The 18,189-nt window shown below is 51.6% G+C and overlaps 9 protein-coding genes across 9 annotated transcripts; 2 read left to right on the top strand and 7 right to left on the bottom strand.

Annotated features, from left to right (window-relative positions):
* Nucleotides 1-106: 106 nt before the first annotated feature.
* Nucleotides 107-1,537, bottom strand: A1O9_07067 (uncharacterized protein; the record flags this gene model as incomplete). The annotated part of the gene is made up of 1 exon (XM_013404013.1): nucleotides 107-1,537. One exon carries the CDS (start codon nucleotides 1,535-1,537, stop codon nucleotides 107-109), a length of 1,431 nt encoding a protein of 476 aa, XP_013259467.1.
* Nucleotides 1,538-2,060: 523 nt separating this feature from the next.
* A1O9_07066 (uncharacterized protein) lies at nucleotides 2,061-3,176 on the bottom strand (the record flags this gene model as incomplete). The annotated part of the gene is made up of 1 exon (XM_013404012.1): nucleotides 2,061-3,176. One exon carries the CDS (start codon nucleotides 3,174-3,176, stop codon nucleotides 2,061-2,063), a length of 1,116 nt encoding a protein of 371 aa, XP_013259466.1.
* A 930-nt stretch (nucleotides 3,177-4,106) lies between these two features.
* A1O9_07065 (uncharacterized protein) lies at nucleotides 4,107-5,054 on the bottom strand (the record flags this gene model as incomplete). The annotated part of the gene is made up of 1 exon (XM_013404011.1): nucleotides 4,107-5,054. One exon carries the CDS (start codon nucleotides 5,052-5,054, stop codon nucleotides 4,107-4,109), a length of 948 nt encoding a protein of 315 aa, XP_013259465.1.
* Nucleotides 5,055-5,577: 523 nt separating this feature from the next.
* A1O9_07064 (uncharacterized protein) lies at nucleotides 5,578-7,319 on the top strand (the record flags this gene model as incomplete). The annotated part of the gene is made up of 4 exons (XM_013404010.1): nucleotides 5,578-6,189; nucleotides 6,247-6,390; nucleotides 6,451-6,961; nucleotides 7,066-7,319. The coding sequence occupies 4 exons, from the start codon at nucleotides 5,578-5,580 to the stop codon at nucleotides 7,317-7,319; spliced, it is 1,521 nt and encodes a 506-aa protein (XP_013259464.1).
* Nucleotides 7,320-7,652: 333 nt separating this feature from the next.
* On the bottom strand, nucleotides 7,653-9,473 carry A1O9_07063 (uncharacterized protein; the record flags this gene model as incomplete). The annotated part of the gene is made up of 2 exons (XM_013404009.1): nucleotides 7,653-9,190; nucleotides 9,296-9,473. The coding sequence occupies 2 exons, from the start codon at nucleotides 9,471-9,473 to the stop codon at nucleotides 7,653-7,655; spliced, it is 1,716 nt and encodes a 571-aa protein (XP_013259463.1).
* Nucleotides 9,474-11,154: 1,681 nt separating this feature from the next.
* Nucleotides 11,155-11,571, bottom strand: A1O9_07062 (uncharacterized protein; the record flags this gene model as incomplete). The annotated part of the gene is made up of 1 exon (XM_013404008.1): nucleotides 11,155-11,571. The coding sequence occupies one exon, from the start codon at nucleotides 11,569-11,571 to the stop codon at nucleotides 11,155-11,157; it is 417 nt and encodes a 138-aa protein (XP_013259462.1).
* A 2,493-nt stretch (nucleotides 11,572-14,064) lies between these two features.
* Nucleotides 14,065-14,892, bottom strand: A1O9_07061 (uncharacterized protein; the record flags this gene model as incomplete). Its single annotated transcript, XM_013404007.1, has 4 exons — nucleotides 14,065-14,117; nucleotides 14,196-14,306; nucleotides 14,382-14,599; nucleotides 14,837-14,892. 4 exons carry the CDS (start codon nucleotides 14,890-14,892, stop codon nucleotides 14,065-14,067), a joined length of 438 nt encoding a protein of 145 aa, XP_013259461.1.
* A 274-nt stretch (nucleotides 14,893-15,166) lies between these two features.
* On the bottom strand, nucleotides 15,167-16,843 carry A1O9_07060 (CAMK/CAMKL/CHK1 protein kinase; the record flags this gene model as incomplete). Its single annotated transcript, XM_013404006.1, has 2 exons — nucleotides 15,167-16,685; nucleotides 16,749-16,843. The coding sequence occupies 2 exons, from the start codon at nucleotides 16,841-16,843 to the stop codon at nucleotides 15,167-15,169; spliced, it is 1,614 nt and encodes a 537-aa protein (XP_013259460.1).
* Nucleotides 16,844-17,386: 543 nt separating this feature from the next.
* On the top strand, nucleotides 17,387-18,036 carry A1O9_07059 (ubiquitin-conjugating enzyme E2 C; the record flags this gene model as incomplete). Its single annotated transcript, XM_013404005.1, has 3 exons — nucleotides 17,387-17,502; nucleotides 17,553-17,885; nucleotides 17,937-18,036. 3 exons carry the CDS (start codon nucleotides 17,387-17,389, stop codon nucleotides 18,034-18,036), a joined length of 549 nt encoding a protein of 182 aa, XP_013259459.1.
* Between the last annotated feature and the right edge of the window lie 153 nt (nucleotides 18,037-18,189).

The raw sequence follows: 18,189 nt of genomic DNA, 5'->3' as shown, positions 1-18,189 counted from the left end.
ATCCGTATCTATTTTGCAGATATAACAATATACGTACCAGACTAAAACTTTCCCTCCACCAAATAGGCCGGATAACTAGGGCAATAGGCATGAATATCCCTACTGCCTATTCCTCGGGAATTTTCTCTTTATCCTGAACCCTATCCCTATCCTTAGGCATCCTATCCTCTTGACTTAAGTTTTTCAAACAAGGCGCGTTGAACAGATGGCCCGACCAGGCGCCCCTCGCCGTCCCCGTCGCGACGATGCACCACAGCACGATAACCGCAACACTCATGATCGTGCCCAACACCCTAAAAAACGCGCTCGGCATCTCGACCCCAAAGTTCATGGTCGATAACGCATACACACCGAGTGGGAAGGTGAACCCCCACCAGCCCATATTGAAGGGAAACGGCCTTGTGCTGTAAATGGTCGCGACCGCGAACACGAGCCAGCACAGCCCGAAGCCCCACATTATCAACGCGACGAACACGCCCAGCACGTACGCAACGTCGCCTGCGACAGGCAGGTTGTGAAAAAACTCCGCGCGAGGAAACACGGTGCGCGCGACTTTGCCTAGGTTCATGATTGCATTGCCGCCCATTCCCAGGGGACCGAGCGGGAGAAACGAGCTGACGACGACCTCCCGCGGGGGTAGTTTGTGCAGCGCAAGCCGCTGGTAGTAGATGACCAAGACCGTCATGGCGAAGGGCGTCGACATGCCCCACATCACGTAGCTGGTGATCAGCGTGCCGAGAGCGTCCTGCTCACGTCCAGCACTATGCATCATGGCCTCAGCGACGACGGCGCCGGTGTTGGCTGCGACAATGGTTGCGGCAATCGGGAGCAGCTGCGCAGCCGTAATGCGGTCCAACTCCTGCCTCTGCGCACGGCTCATGAGGAGGAACGGCAAGCTGACAGTCACTGCCGACGCGACCACCGCGTCAATCATCCACGCAACCCACACGAACGTCACGCTCCAGGCACCCCAGTACGGACAGCACAGAAACGCCCAGCTCGAGACCAGCGTTGCGAAGCCCATGGGGATCGTGCCGAGGAACAGTGAGTTCGTTGGATCGGCGATCATCACGCCCCAGATTGATGGGTAAAGTGTGTAGCGCAGGACCGAGGCGAGGAAAAACAGGCTGAACAGAAGCGCATTGAGGGCGAAGAACGCCACGGAGAGCCAGTATAGCCAGGCTGCTTTGAAAGGGATCGTGATCAGCAGGAGGCTCACGACCCCAGTGCCCATCGTCACGCTGAACCAAGATGGTGAAAGGTTCCGTACTACGCGTCGCCACCCCACGTCGTATTTTGTTCGTGGTGTGATTCTGCGTTGTAGAGGTGGTGGTCGCTTGTCCGCCATCTCATCTGCGGCTGGATCTGATGCTGAGGTTGATGCTGAGGTTGATGCTGAGGTTGATGCTGAGGTTGATGCTGATGCCGATGCTGTGACGCTGACCGTGCCGCTGCGTGATCTCATGCGTTCGAGCTTAGGTCTGGAGATAGCCTGTTGGTTGCTGGGGACTGTCATTGCTGGATTATCGGCCGCCATGGTGGTACAGCGCCTTTCATTTTCCTCCATTTCTTTCATGTCTAATTTTCTTGCACGCGACCGCCGTTGACAGCGCTCGCCAACAGTAGGTAAATGCTTGAATTACAAGAGCCTAAGAGGCGAACAAAGTCTATAGGAAATCTTCATTGTTCAATATTACACGTTTGAGAACTTACCATCGTGAAAAAAGGCTCATGCTCAGCTCAGCGGGAAATTCGTCGGCGTCCACTCCCGTTGGTCACCGCACCGTCAATAAGGAGGAGCATGGGGAGAAGGGTTTGACTTTCAATGACGTCAAGAACTCCTCAATGCCCTTCGGGACCAATGACAGAACGCGGCGAGACTTCTGGTCGGGGATGTTGCCGGTGGCACCCTTACTGCGGAATGTGCTGGATCAAGATACGTACATATGTAAAGGATTTAGGATTTGAGTGCATTTTTGGTGTATGAGCGACGAGGAAAAAAACAATGAGGAAGAGGTGCGTAGCAGATACGGTTGACAGAAACATACATTCTAAGCACGTCAACAAAGCTCGAGACCTTCAAAATTATCTCCTGCATCGATCTCGTTGCTGCTGTCGGAGTCGCTGGCAGTATCGTCCTCACCACCAACGAGTGGCACAAATCGAAAGTCTACAAAGGCCACACTCCCTGGAGTCGGAGGCGCCGCCATTGTCCCGTCGCCATCGCCACGTCGTCCTCCCATAGCGGCAGCCCCATCACCTAGATCGATCATGAACTGTAGACTGAGTACTCCTTGCTGATCTTGTCGCAGACTGACTTTGGAAGCCAATGCCATTGCTCTTCCTGCACGTTTCACCATTTCAAACTTGTAACGCTGTCTGACCCTGCCATGAGTGCCAGAAGGTGCAGCAATCGAAAAATTCTCCGTCACTAATGGCTGTTTCCTTCCTCGAATCCCGCTTGGAGTTGGCTCATTCTTAGATTCAGGCAAGAAATCCACAGTACTATCCCCAAATGGGCCGCCCTCCCCTCCCAATGCAAAGTATGGAGCTGAGCGATTTGAGGCATTGAGCACAAGGGCCGAGGGATTGGTACCTGATAATTCAATAATGGCGTCATGGAGCCAGGTGCTCCGCATGATTGCTTTCAAACACAGCCTCTCTCGATCTAGTGGAATTCCTCCATCATCATCGTACTCTCCATGAACCTCATAGGTGTTCATTTCGCATGTGGTTGTCACAGAGCCTTCCTGGATAGTGATAGCAAGAGGTGCGCCCGCTTCTTGATATGTTATACGGCAGGTACCAGCCAGCGACAGAGAAGGCGCGCTGAAGGCGTTTCCATAAGAGGTCGAGAAGCCTCCATTTGGATTTCGAGATGAGGAGTTTGTTTCTGAAATCCCAAAGATCTGCAGTGTTTCCAGTAAAGCGACAATTGAAATTGAAAATATTGGGAGTGCGTCCTGCTCATCATCGACATTTAGTTGATAGGATGAGAATAGAGCTTTGTCGAGAAAAGTAAGACCTTGCACTACTCTAGCTTCTTCAACAGAGAAACGTATCCCTGAATGCGTGATTTGTACCTCAGCTCGCGGAGAAAACGCGATACATCGAAGCAGGAGGTGCAATTGCCTAGCCGATGTAGATATAGCTGTGAAGATCGGGATCCCAGCCATTTTGAGTTATGAAGAGTTGGTCAATACACTTTTGTTCAAGGCTGCATGCTGACCTTCGATACAGCTCAAACATATACACCCACTCCGCAAATAGTGTAGACCGCACCAAAACTAATCAAGGTCAGGATTTCCAGACCTCACCAAAGCAGATCGGGACATACCCAAAGGCGAGGGACGCTGGGATTCCGAAGACCGGTACTGAGATAGGGGATCGATCTTGGGCAGAGTCAGTCTATGTGTCATTTTGGATGGCCATGGGGAATCGGTTACTCAATCCAAACAGAATTGTAAGGACAAGGCCTAATATACCTTTAGCATTTCTCCACATCTAGCAATGGACAACCTTACCAATGAAGAGCAAGAGCAACCCTATGGTCAGCTGGCTGTCCTTGCTAACAGCAGGATGGAAAGGGCTGCTGGCAGCTGCTTGCCAGACCTCGTAAAGAGACATTAACGCAGGTGAATCGTGCAATAGGATAGCAAAATTACTAGGCGACAAGTAAGTAGAGGTAGGCAGGCGACTTATGCGAATGCTCTCAACGAGGTTCGTTTCAATTTATGGGTAACTTCATGGTTGTACAATTGCCAGGTGGTCACTCCAATTGCAAGTCGCAGGCACGCTGCAGGAGCAAACGCGCCAAGAGAAACTATGACTAACCGCATTTGGCGACAGCAAACCCACAAGTCAATCGTGAAGTCCAGAGGCGCGTCTCTTTTATCATCCCTGAAGCCCTTAGCAACCCTAATGATGGCCTTTCAGAGTGCTGGCATTTACAACGAACAGCTGGACTGCACTTGATCATATCCGATGTTTGTATCATACCGAAGCGTGAAGATTTGAGCCCTTGACATCATCTGGGAAATTCTTGCGCACTCCTCTGCTGCTCAAACACAGACTCCTTGGGCTATCAGGTAAGGTTAAGTACACAATCATGCTGTCTTCTTCTTCACCACCAGCAAAGTCCCCCCGACTGCGCCTCGGAGCCATTCCTTTCCTTTCTCTACACCGGCGTCGTGCAATAGCGCTTCAAGCTTGCGCCTCAGCATCTTAACAGGATCACGCTCAGTGCCTACATCATCGGGATGTGCCTGGTACCAACGTGTTTGTGCGCTAGCACTTGCCCAAACCTTCTCAAAGGTGTCCAAATCTACCTCCGGCTCGCCAACAATGAATTGGTCTCCATAATCCCATTCTTTCCGTATGAAAGCGCTCTCATCAAACTCTGGAACGGGTTGTGGCAAAGTCCAGGGAAGCAACAAATCACGATAGCGATTCCGATTAAGCAAGTTTCCTGGTTCGAAATAGGGTCTCAAATTGCGTTCTTCGTGCTCTTCAACGGCAGCCTGGATGGCGATAGCGTTGGGTAGGTTGGGATCAGTCCGAGGCTCGCCGGTAGTCCATATTGCTACACTGCCACCAGGCTTAAGCACACGCGCGGCCCTAGGCCAAAACCCCGACATGTCAAACCAGTGTGCAGCTGTAGCGGCAATGATGAGGTCGACGCTTGAATCCTGGATAGGTGGCGAAATGTTCGCCCCTAGTTCTTGTGCGTCGGAGATCTCAAATCGGACCGCCTCAGAGGTCGATGTGGATCCTCCAAGTGAGCGAGCCATCGATATCATCCCTTGAGAAGGATCTAGGCCGACAGCATGATTGAAATGCATACCAAGCTGTCGAGTGGCATTTCCAGGGCCGCAACCAACGTCAACGAGGGTGTCGAGCTGCCCTCCAGTTGAAGTGTGATAGTCTAGAACGGTTTGGTAGACATTTGGGTGATAGTCGCGACGGACCTGGGCATAAGCCTTTCCTTGCTCGTGATTGTACGAGAGAAAAGTCTTTTCTTTTTGGAAGGTAGGAGTAGATTTGACCTCTGACATTTTTGGTTGATAAGCCCTTCTAAATTTTCATAGTAAATTATAAGATGAAAGGTTCAGGCAAAGTTATAATCGTTCTGCAACAACTGCTACTGGGACTGCCAGGATTTATACCCCAGAATCTTTGATATCCATTTCATCAAATGGCCAATGAGGGGGGGTGTTTCTCGCACTATGCCTATTGCAGGGGACCAGAGCGAGGGCCGGACGGCCGAGCACTAATGTGGCTATCGTTTGATCCGACCACCGTCCATCATTTCGTCAAGTCAGTCGCTGGTAACGAATCCGAGCTCACCCTCTTCAGCCGATACATCTCCTGGACAGACGCTTGAGTTCCATGATATGGGAAATCCCTCCTGTATACTAGAACTGCTGGAGTTCCGGCAAAACCCTCGCTTACACCGAATCTGAGGAGTTTCTTCGTTACGAGGATGGTTTATTGTGGTGCTCTAAGTAAGGGCTGTGAACGATGTCGCAAACGAAGGATCAAGGCAGGTTGCAAATCTGAGTCCTAAATCCTACACATATGCATATACAGACTACGCCCAGGCTGACCATATCTCACTTCTGGCAGTGTGACCAGCGGAAGCCGAGTTGCTTGAAGTGCGAGAAATCTCGCTATCACTGTCCAGGCTATCGTGATCTCCATCAAGTCCTGTTCCGAGACGAGTCAGAGCGTGTCAGGCAGAAAGCTTATGAAAAGCACCTGACTCAACCCAATCTAACCGGAGGAGTGGTGCGTGGCGGCGATCTTGTACAAGCCTTCCAGCCTCTGCACTCCGCAACAGCCTTTCTTACTTCAAATCTGTCATGTGGACTATCTCATCCCCTCGGAGAACTTGGCATGAACTTCTTCTTCACAAGATACACCTTCGATCAACCACCTTTTTCTCACGGATACTCGCACTGGCTGGCCCAGGCATGCTTTGGACATACGCCAAACCACGCCCTGCAAGCAGCAATTGAAGCTGTCGGTACAGCAGCATTAGCCAATGTCTTTCATGCCCCCAGCGCTGCAGCGAAATCAAAGAAGCAATATTCTTGGGCCTTGATGGCGACAAAAAGGGCACTGAATAACCCGACTCAAGCTCTTGCAGACGAAACAATGATGGCAATCATCCTCCTTGGGCTTTTCGAGGTACATCTGAAAGTCTCCCTGATTCTCCAAGTCTAAATTTTACTCATTTGTACACAGACGGTCACATTTGATACCTGGGATCACTACCAAGGATGGGAGACGCATGTCCAGGGGGCCACAGCCTTGCTGGAGTTGAGAGGAAGACAACAGTTCAACACCGAGCGCGGTGGACAGCTCTTCATTCAGCTACGGTCCCAGATAGTGAGTCTTTGCTTTCTAACCATTTCCGCAAATGATGAGCCATCTCAAATACTTGTACAGCTTTCAACATGCATGCAGCGCCACATCCCAGTCCCGAAAACACTAATGCAAATGTGGGACACCTTTTACACAAGCAAGACCAGGAAATGGTGGCAGCGCCGTAATCTTGCTACTTCGAATTCCATTTGCGAGATCTCATTCCGCCTGGTAAACCTTCGCGCAGCATTACGGAATGGCAAAATCGCAGGTGCCCAGACAATTATTGACACCGCCATTGCGATCGACGAAGATCTGGTCACTTGGCGGACAACCATGCCACTCGAATGGAACTACACCACAGTAGACGCTCCTGATAATTTCGGCGGGACTGCCCATACATATCCTAATCTCTGGGTGGCAGAAGCTTGGAAGAATTGGAGAATATTGCGGATTCTTGTCAACCAAACGATCTATGAAAATGGGGGTGGTTCGAGCCAGCCAAGCGATGAAAGCATTTCGAAGGCTCCCTCGGTGATCCGCGAATCATCTTGGGAGCTTTGTATCTGTTGCTCCAACTTCATGGGCACCCCGCGTAAGTTCTTGGGCTTTGGATCGGGCAAAAGTTGTCATTTGATCGAGTCACTAGAGCCTAGAGGTCGAGCACACACCATTATCCTCCGACTAACTGTTGCTCAGGGGTACCCACACTCATCGAGCCGCTGTATCTTGTCGCCATGGAATATCTAAACCCTCTCGAGCTACGACACTTCGCTATTGAGCAGTTACGCTCCATCGACACGACAATGGGCATTCGGCATGCGAGCTTGCTTGCTGGTATGGCATACGAAAGTCTCATGAGTAATAACCCTGAGCATGTTCTGACAAATTATGTTGCTACAATGGGCACCACTATGAGTCCATCTCAGGTTCCGGCCATCTCATTCGCGTAAGCGGTTGGTTGTGACGTATCATCTCGACTTGGAGGACGGCAGTCTTGGTCACGGGCCTTCCGATATACTGTCGACTCGCTACCAGGCCATGCGCTACAAAAATGCTTCACGTTGATCCCGCACAGCAGGTAGATCCGAGGTCATTCTCAATGATACGGAGTGGGTTACGATAACTAAGCATCATTACATGAATAACGCTAAACTGTCTCAAGCTCGTTAACAATCTCAACTCGGCGGTCAAGGTTTGCTCAGCCTTTCCCGGGTCCAAGGGATACCAGATACCAACTCCATGTCTCGCTATCTTGTACCAACGACACGGCGACACTTCTATTTCTATTCAATGTCCCATATCTCATCCTCATCTTTCCGCATATACGGAATCGGCAGATCCGGCGAGCCGGCAAATTTCTCCTCCGTAATGGTCACGCCATTGCCCAAGAAGGCAAACATATTATTCTCGTCCCTGTATTTGAGTTCAAAATGCTCGAACCGTGGCCTCTTCATGAACTTCAAATGATGAAATAAACTGCCGGGCCAGATATGCACCCTGCCATCCGGTTTGTTGTCCTTATACCAACTTCGACAGTCCTCGGCCCACACCGAGTGTTTCCGGTGCCAGGCGTCCATGTACAGATTCAGCTGGGTGGTGGCATCCTGGCGGGGGGTCATGGATTTGATGTCGTCCTCTTGCATCTTGCGGCAGCACTGAATGATGTACTCGGTTTGGACCTCGTGCGACGGGAGGATGCAGCCCTGGCCCCAGTTCCCACGGGGTCCGTTGACGACGAAGTAATTCGGGAACCCAGGTACACCGACCGAGGCGTAGACTTGGGGATCTTTCTGATCCTGCATTACCTGCCCTCCCGTGCCGGTGATGCGAAAGTGTGGTAAATATTGAATGTTGAAGCCCGTGGCGCAGGCGAGGATGTCAACCTTGTGCTCGGTATTATCTGCGGTCACGACACCTGTGGCCGTTACCTTGACTATTTCGTCAAACACGGGAGTGACGTTTGGCTTGCAAAGACTTTCGAGATACCCCTCTCCCGGCGTCAGGCGACGACAACCGGGACTCCACTCCGGGATGAAATGCTTCTTGAGATCCTCCCTGTCTCCCAGTTTCTTCGACATGCTGTCTTGCATCAACTGCTTCGCGGCGATGTTTAATTCCGATCCGCGATAGAACATCTTGAACCCACCCACGACGGATCGCTCGACGTCTTTTCGATATTTCAAGAGATAATCGGGATCGTCCCTGAATCTCTGCTTCTCCTTCTCCGTATACTGATGCTTCCCAGCTGCGTGCGGCTCCATAGCATCCGGGTCGGCCTCTTTGTTCGACACATTCGCGCCAAACTGTGGGCCGATGTAAGTCTTGTTGCGCATGAAGACCGAGACGTGCGTGGCCGTCTCGGCGAACTTAGGCAGCATCTGAATCGAGCTCGAGCCGGTGCCGATGAGCGCCACGGCTTTCCCTGCCCAGTCGATGGACGAGTCCCACGCAGCAGAGTGTGCGAGCACACCTTGAAAGTCATGCAAGCCTTCGATAGCGGGCCACTTCCACTTGTTAACGACGCCGGAGCCGTTTACGAGCACGTCACAGGTATCGGTAAACGTGGTGCCGTCCTTGCGTTTTAGATCGACCGCCCAGTTACTCTTCTCATCATCCCAAGTGGCGGAAAGGACCTCCGTGTTGAGTCGGATGTACTTCTCTACACCGTACTTCTTCGCGAAATTGAGCATGTACTGCTGGATCTCATCCGAGTACGAATAATACCCGGACCACTCTGTGTTTGGCTCGAACGGGAACGTATATGTGTGCGCGGGGATGTCACAAGCACAGCCTGGATACCTGTTTTCCCACCACGTACCACCTGTAGTAGAGCTTAGCGAAAGACCAACGACCAAGCAAACAGGCGAACGGGTGCCGAGCCGATAGCTATCCTATGTTCAGGAGACGCATTCGAGATGATACATACCTAAAACCTCATTCTTCTCGTAACACACTAGCTCGTAATTCTTCAACAGCTTCTCTGCCTTATGCGCGAAGATGAGGCCTGACGCACCGGCCCCGACGTGGACGATCCTCAGCGCCTGCGGAGTACACTGCGGATAAGAAGGCACATCCTCGTCCGTGTAGACGGGCGTCTCTATCATCGGCATTTTATTGATCATCTCTGGAGCTGACTCTACCACAATGTCACGAGAGGGAAAAACAGATTGGGATTCTGGTGACAGATGAAGGAGAGACTGAGTTAATCTCTCGACGCTAGAGCCTCCCATCAATATAATAAGTCAAGGTCTTTGTCCTCATCACGATGAAACTTGGTTAGGCAATGACTCGAGGAACTCCACGCTTCGGCTAAGTGTCGGGGAGTGGGGATCAAAGCGTCCCGCCCACGAAAAAACACTCTGCGTTCATGTTGTCAACCGCGGCTTTGCATCATGCTCGTGCAGCGCTGCTGGCCGTGGTGGCAGTCTGCAGAGTCAGAGATGTCTGAGTCGTGGGCCGCCAACCGCACATCGCCGTAGAGTCGCTGCTTTGACCAACCACAGGAGCACTTTCTCCATGGGGTACAGATTGCGGGGCGACTCTAATGAGCAGCCAAAAGCAAAACGAAAAGGCCGCGGATACGAACTGGATAGTAGTCCAGTTCCATTCAATACCTAGGCACCTGACTCTTCTCACTGAAACAGGGACTTGAGCAGGAGTACCAGGCTGAAGATGAGCGCCGAGGCTCGTCCGTATCCTAGACTTCGTTCACTCGCTATGTAGCAATAGAGTCTGAAGTACCATCCTCACGTCCGTGCCCTAATACTGCACAAGCGCGAACTGACTCGCCACTTCGACGCGCTGCGGAAAATTCAAGTCCGAGGTGTGAACCGCGGTTCGTCGTACTTACGCTGTCGAGTAGCCGAATGTCTTGCCTCTCTACCGCAGGGAATTGGTATGCAGCAATGCACAACCGAACCTCCCGTCGGCTCCATGGTAAAAAACAGAGCCGATGGTCTAGATGGACAAGACTCCCGGGGATTTAAAATAGTTATTTACTTGGGTTTCAAGATGATCACAAATGTCTATTTTGATTTTCATTGTTATCAGCGTCCGATCCGGCTTCTCGCCCCCAATCGGAGACCCAGGACACGGCATGAGCTACCGGCGAGAAAGTAGGGCGGGGGTATCTGAGATTCGAAGGCGCAGCCTCCGAATTCATCCTCCCTGCTTTACATAAGGCCGGTAGGTGCGCATCTGCTGAGTTCTTCACACAAAAATGGGTATCGTAGTCTTCTCCAGTAGTGTGCTGCAACGGCGCGTTCGACTCGAGGTATTATTTCCCAACCCCACGAAGCCCAGTCGACTCCTGCATGCTCGACCGGCTTCCTTCTCCACCAGGAAAAGGTCCGTTTTTGGATATATAAAAAAAAAAGGTATGCGAGCCATGGAATAGTCCAAACTGGATTCCGCAAGTTCTTTTAGGTTCAAGAACAAGATTGTCCGGAAATTACAACAGAGCAGCGACGGCACCAGCCAAGGCACCGGCGGCGAAGAGGCTGTTCCTGGCGACGGTCGAGGCGCCGTTGCCTGTCGAGCTGGCGTCAGTGGCGGAGGTGGTCGAGCTGGCGGAAGTGCCTGAGGCGGACGAGGTACCGCTGGCTGAGCTGCTGTCGGAGCTTTCTTCTGCGGCGCCGAAGACACCACCTTGAGCGGTTGGTGGGGACTCGGTACTGGCGCCAGCGGCTGCGGCTTTGTATGCGTCGAGCGTGTTTTCGCTCGAACTGCGAGATGGGTCAGTCACTTGTTGGCTTGTTTCTAACAAGTGGGTCATTCCTGAGAGACTTACGGTGGGTTCACGACGAGAGCCATGCCGCCTTCACAATGGCCGACCTTGGAGCAGTACAGCCAGATGGGATCGGTGCTGTTGACCTGGAATCGCCAGACGTCTCCGTCGTTGGGGAATCCAGAGTAGACACCCATGCCGCTGGCGAGAGGCACGCAGGGAGCGTCGAAGGAGCTCTGTGCGACCGAGTGGCCTGATCCGAAAGTGAATTGGACCCAGTCACCCTCTGCAGCGGTCAAGCTGTCGGGGGTGAAGGTTAGGCCAGGACCAACTTGGACGTCGTGGACGCCAGAGACGGATGCGGCTGCGGCAGAAACAGTGGTCGTGGCCGATGAGTCGCCATATTGTGGCGAGGCAAGGACAGATGTGGCCAGCACGGAGACGAGAAGGGTGGTGGATGAGATGATGGAATGCATTTTGAAGGTTTGTTTTGAAAAAAGGGATCAGATCACAGATCTAGGATTTAGAAGAATTGAAGAGTAAAAGAAGACGATGAAACTTTGTTGTTTTAGAGTGGATGAATTGAGGAGTGGTAGGATCACAGAACCATGACAGCGGCGGGAACTTATATAGATAGACTCGACATGCACCGCCTCCGTTTCTCTACCGTACCGCGCCCTGGGAAAAATAGGGATAGAATTTCTTAGCAAGCGAACAGACCAAGGGTTGCTTTCGCCGTCACAAAAAGTGACAAGCTCGTCCAACGCCCCTGGTCAAACACTTCGTGTTCCGGAGAGCGACCTGGTTGTCCAGTTGTGGATAACAAAAGAGGAACTCTAAAGCATGCCACATTCCTCGTACTCCGGAGGCATCAGGGCCTTGCCTCGCAGTCGGAACCATTGCGCTCGCCTCGCGCTCAATCTGTGCTTTGCGCAATCGGAAAGATCTCTTTTTTTTTCTCGGTTAGGGTCCTCCTGTTTAGGATGTGAGACTCAGCATGTTTGAGATGCAAATCGCGTCGAGGGGGGATAGTGAGATTGGCAGGGAAAAAGTAGCCCTGAACGCGTGGACAATTCTTTCCTGGGGTAGGACACTAAGCGGCGCTAATGGCTAATAAAGGCGTAGATTGGTAAAGCGAGGCCCAAGAGTCTCAGGCCCAACCTCCCAAGCTGGCAAAGCGCCGGATATCCAGGCGCTTCAATTCTACCCGACCAGAGACGAAACAGTTTAGAAACAACGAGCTAAAGGGGAGACGCCCAGCGCCGGGCATTATTGATGTCTCAAACTCCCCTAGCATACGAGATACCTCGTATTGCATACATACTGCTGGGGACAGCCAAGTTCAGCCGGCGGCCTCTTGATCACCAGACCTAGGGGGTGGTCAAACAACCAAGATCTAGGCAATTACTTGGGCACCCTCTTAAGCAGAGGCGATTCGCACCAAATGATGGAAGAGCCGCATCCGTTCTTCTGCCCAGAGTCACCACCTCACTCTGGTGGACCAGGAAGCAGCGGTCCCAAGCCGTTGAGCCTATCACAAGTATCGCAAAGGTCTCAAAATAGAGCTCCCATCACATTCGATATGTTCGCTTGTGTCGCTGCTGCAGTCAACCCACACTTTTAGTCTTAACCGTTGTTGAGGTGGGCCGCAAACGATAACAGGAGTTTCTCCTGTGTTAGGTACTGTACATCCTCGGCAAAGGGTGTTCAGCCTTGCAGCTGACCGGCCAGGCTGCGTGTCCACAATGGAGTGTCATTGTCAGAAGGTCGGATCCTTGAGATGTGCACATTCTCGGAACGTGTTAGGTCTAACGCAGCAAGATGCAATAGAAGGACACCTCTCGCTATGCTCGTTTGCCTATTCTTTTAGCCTTCATCTGCTGTGAGAACCTATTATTACTCATTGGAAATGCGCAATCCATTGGGTAAGCCCGCAGCGGCATTTCGCCGGAAGAGAAGCCCACACCAAAATATATATTTAGAACCACATCGCTGTCCATTTCTAGTCCATGCGCAGCAGCTTGTGTGCGTGGGTTGTTAAACCGTAGGTGAGTCTGCTGGACCTGGAGACTCCACTAAAGCAATCAGTTCGATGCGAGAACACCGGTATAGAGGTCCAAACCAGACGTTGGAGCTGTGGATGAAGCGTCAATGGTATTCCTGAGCTTTCCCCATCCCATAGCAAATACGGGTTATAATGCTCGTTGAAATGAGATTGCATCGGCACACCAGTGAAGATGCTCAATCGCTATCTATTATTGGAGATGCCAGCACCCGATGCCCTTCAAACCCTCGTCGATCTATATTTAGAGACTTATTGTGTGCTGGAGTCAAGGGTCTAACCCTAAGCTCCTTCTGCAGACGAGGGCTGATGGAAGAGGATGTTGCCTACCTTTTCTGCTTTAGATAGCCAGGGACAGGATGGAGCTACGTCCAAAAAGTACCTCAGCCTCGAAGGGTCCTTAGAGGTTTGTTAACAGTCTTGTCGTGCCTATTCTCTAATGTGTTACCGGATATGGTAGACCAAACCTTGCCGTTGCTGTTTTGGGCGTTGTAATGGCATGATCAGGCTGCACTCTTGCGCGCGAAGGCGATGCACGTAGCCAAAGCTGCGAAGCGAGACGCAAAGAAGGCCAAAAATGACGAGGTTGGACCTGGATACAACGAAAGGGAAGGCTGAGACTGAAGGTATCAGTGGGAAACATAAGGTCAGAGCGAAGGGTTCCAGAGTCAGGGAAGGGCAACCAAGTCGAGGGCAGAACGCGCAATCCGTGAGCCGTCTGGAAACTAAACAATGTAGTAGGGGCAAAAATATATGTATATTTTCGACTGAGCCGATGACCTGCCCAGGGCAAGTGCCGTTCACTCAGCCCATGCACAGTGGAAGTGGGTTCTTTGCATCCGAGTAGTATACGAGACCTCGGTCCCGCCACTGTAAAGAAAGCCGATAATAACAACTCTGCGTTGAATTACAGTTTCGCCTGGGCTTTGGCCTTTGCCAGAATAGGCTCCATCTTGGTGGCTATATTTCCACGCATTAGCTTCATGGGAAAATGAGGCAACATATGCAAATGCAATGCAAGCATCCGCCTTTTCTTACCTTTCATGATATTACCCTTAATCTTCAGCTTCCCACTCATAAACAGAGATTGTGCTTTCGTCTTGCCGGTGACCAGCTTGCCGAAGTTCTCGTCGCTTAGTGAGAGTGTCACTGTCGGAGTTCAAGACTTTCATCAGCGTCCGTTCCGTGCCGGGGCTTAGAATCGGTCCCGGTGGAGGTACTCACCATCAGCCTTCTTTCCCGTGGGGGCTTCACCCCTGCCGACCTTCCCGGTCTCCTTGAGATCAATGTGCCAGGCTTCCTCTTGGCCTTGGTCGTTTTTCAGCTTGAAGGCAAACACGGCTTTGCCCTGATCGACGGCTGCTTTTCGCTCGGATTCGCTGGAGGAGAGGGCGGCGTCGATGGCCTCGAAGGCCTCGGAGGATGCGAATGCTTCTGCATCCCTAGTTAGAAAGGGCCGATTAAGGGACTTTGGCAGTGGGACTTGCCGTGTTTGAGCGACATTATGATTCGTGATTGAGGGGAGGGTCTAAGTTGAGTCTACAAGGTCTGAAAGAAGGCAATGGACTGAGAGCGGTGTGTACCAATAGAGTCGAGAGTGAAGATAAAATATTATGTGCGCAGGCCAGGGACTAAGTAAAGAGGCGGACTCGATTGATCACATGGGAATCAAAACGGACGACGAAGGTGGCATGAAGTCATCCTGTGCGTCGCGTGCAACAACGCGCAGGGACATGTGAAAGTTGGGGCAGAATCACCGAGGCTCGCCGACCGACTAGTGCACTGTGGGGGGAAGTCAGCCCGCTGAAATACGAAATACGAAGAGGCTGGATTATGGTGACGAGGCTCGGATAGCCCAATACTGTTATTAGTCCAATGCATCTTCGGGTCCTTGAAAACCAACTTGGCCCGTGCCATATAGGACGTTGCTGTAGACACGCTAAACAACGGGGTATCTATGCTTTTGCCCCTGTAAACTTCCTGTTCTCCGTGCTGTGCTTCGCTTGCCTTCATTTGAGTACTGCATCTTGACAAAGAACAGCCACTCGCTTGAAGAAACGTCGCCATTCCAGAGGATCGCCAGACGCCTTGACAAAGCACACCTCTGCAACATCCTCTGCAACAATCTCAACTGCTACATTTCCACTTAACGGGCAGCCGCGACTATCCTGAGTCTTGATCTTAAGGACAAACTCTTGTTCGTGCGCCGAAGGTCGAGGTACGTTTGGGGTTGGAACGCCCAGGCGACTCAAGGCCTCGAGCACGTGTGGCACAAGCAAGCTCAGCGCCCATGTCGAGTAGAACTTGTTGAGACTCTGTGCAGGCAAAATGTCACGGAATTTGCGGGCATTTTGTGTTGTGGTGATGGGCACGCTGGGAGTAGGCTGAAATTGTGACATGGCTGCATCCAGGTCGAAGAAACTGGGTCTTGAAATCGCTTGCGTAGAGCGAATACCAGTCAATCCAGTACCGACTTGTGTGCTTGCCATGGCAAGATTCCGAGGCCTCTCCCAGTCAAACAACATGTCCTCCGAAGGCATGTCTGGCTGCGTAGATGCAAACTTGTCGAATGAGGAATGATCGATATCCATTGAGTCAGATGGCCGACTTCGCTGGGTCCCCGCGAAAGGGTTGGCATCAAAGCTAACATGGAGAGCTTCAAACATATTTGTAGCCATGGTAATAGGATCACTGAGCCTGCCCTTGGGATCCATGAATTTGTTGGGCCGCGTAAACCATGGATGTCTTCGAACGTCTTCCAAAGTGAATCTAGAATCGACGGGAACCTTCATCATGCCTCGAAGCAATGAAAGCACCTCGTTTGGGAGCGACTTCCAAAGCTCATCGTCTGGCTTGCCTTTGCTCTCAATGTACTCGCTAAATTCGTTTGGACGGCCGTACTCGTCCCGTCCTTCCAAGGGTCGACTCCAAGGAGTGTTGCCAGCGAGTAAAACGAAGAGAACCACACCACAAGACCAAACATCGGCCATGTCGGCTGCATAGCCACTGCCCTTGCTACCTGCCTGTGTACTACAAGACAGAACCTCAGGAGCAACGTATGGTGGGCTTCCACATAAAGTCGTTGCTAGTTTTCTTTTGCCGTGATACTCAAACAGGGTGGCCATACCGAAGTCTGCAAGTTTCAGATCACCGTCGGCGGAAAGGAGGATGTTTTCGGGCTTGATATCTCGATGGGCGACGCCCCTGGAGTGCATAAAGCCGATTGCGCTTACAAGCTGTGTGAAATACACGTGTGCGATGTCCTCGGCAATGCCAGCATCGGCCTCGATTTTGTCAAACAAATCGCCTCCTTCGGCCAACTCCATTGCAATCCATTTCCAAGAAGGATCATCTCCATGGTCGTAGAATTCTATTATGTTTTTGTGCACTCCAATGTGCTTGTGCAGCGAGATTTCCATCTCCAGCTGCTTCTGCTTAATTCGACCATATTTTTGAGCAAAGAGCTTATTGATAAATTTGACGGCAAAGACAGGGGCTTCGGCATGTTCTGGGGCTGCTTTCTTGATACTAGGAATACGTAAGTCGCTGCTTGGGCAAAGTGGTCATCAGTTGCGGACAAGATTGAATTACCATGCGTAGGCTCCCGACCCAATTGTTGGAGAGACGATGCGAAAGGGGACTTGGGTAGGCAGAGGGGCTAGTTGGGAGTGAGGGATGCCGTTCATATTGGTGAGGATGTTGGACGCGGTCAGGGAGATGTTGAAGGGCCCATGCCGGAGGGGTCAATTCAGGAATCAGAACTGCGCAGTGCCGCGTCGCGTATTCGTGGTTCGTGTTCGCGTGCGCGTGAGGTTGCAAAAACCGCACTTTAGACACCAATCCGTTGGCTATGGGAGGATGCCGGAGGTAGACATGACGTCATTCGCGACACGTTACTCTGGTGACCAGCGATGTGGCAGGTGCGTCAACATTAAATCTTCCGTGTGGAGGACTCTATGGTCGTTCCTCCATGCACTGCAGCACCGACTTCAGTTACTCGTCGCGACCATTACCACGTCCACCGCTTCCTCAACGCCATCCTACCCATTTCCTACTCTACACTCTTCCTCGTCCGCTCTTCCTTTGTACTATCCCCAGACACGCACTCGCATTCCGACTGGTACCCTGGTATTTCACTGCATTGTCTCGTTTCCATCTTTCTCCGTTTTCAGCATATTACCACCACTTCACTTCACGCAGCCAATCCTGCATCTCTTTTCCTCCTGAGTATGGATTTCTCCCTCGAGGATACACAGAACTCGGCTCCCGGATTATCCAACATGGCTGAACAACAGAAGCTCACCGTCGCTCCGAGGAAGGCGGACACTCAGAGTGTCACCAAACGGTTCGATCCACTCGCGACCTCTCTTTGTACCACTGCTGACAAATTCAAAGACTTCAGTCAGAACTCATGACTCTCATGATGTCCCCGACCCCAGGAATATCTGCTTTCCCCGATGCAGACGGCAATCTATTGCACTGGACCGCAACCGTCGTTGGGCCCAAAGATACTCCCTACTCCGACCTCAATCTCAAACTTAGCTTTGATTTCCCCGGGAACTATCCCTATGCACCGCCCACAGTGCTGTTCAAGACCCCAATCTATCATCCTAACATCGACTTCAGCGGGAGGATATGTCTGGACATCCTCAAGGATAAGTGGAGCGCAGTTTACAATGTCCAGACTGTCCTTCTGAGCTTGCAGAGTCTGTTAGGTGAACCCAACAAGTAGGAGTTATTCAACAGAGGGTGTAGCCATGGTACTAACACTCCTAATAGTGCCAGTCCCTTGAACAACGAAGCCGCCCAGCTCCACCAAAAAGATCCCGAGGAATACCAACGGAAGGTCCTGGCTCGACATCAGGATATCGATGAATGAATCACGCTTGATGCTTACGGCATGAGGGCGTTGGCATTTGATTTAAAGTGGGTGCTCAAGCGGAATCTGCTGCCTCTGAAAGTGATTAGCGATGCGACCTATCATGGGCTCAATGTCTTGCATTGCATTGCGAGCGTGGAGCCGGACTTAATT

This window comes from Exophiala aquamarina (genome assembly GCF_000709125.1).
Source record: "Exophiala aquamarina CBS 119918 chromosome Unknown aczIA-supercont1.5, whole genome shotgun sequence".
Lineage (NCBI taxonomy): Eukaryota > Fungi > Ascomycota > Eurotiomycetes > Chaetothyriales > Herpotrichiellaceae > Exophiala > Exophiala aquamarina.
Note: the sequence above shows the minus strand (reverse complement) of the source record. Positions and strands in the feature narration are given on the sequence as shown.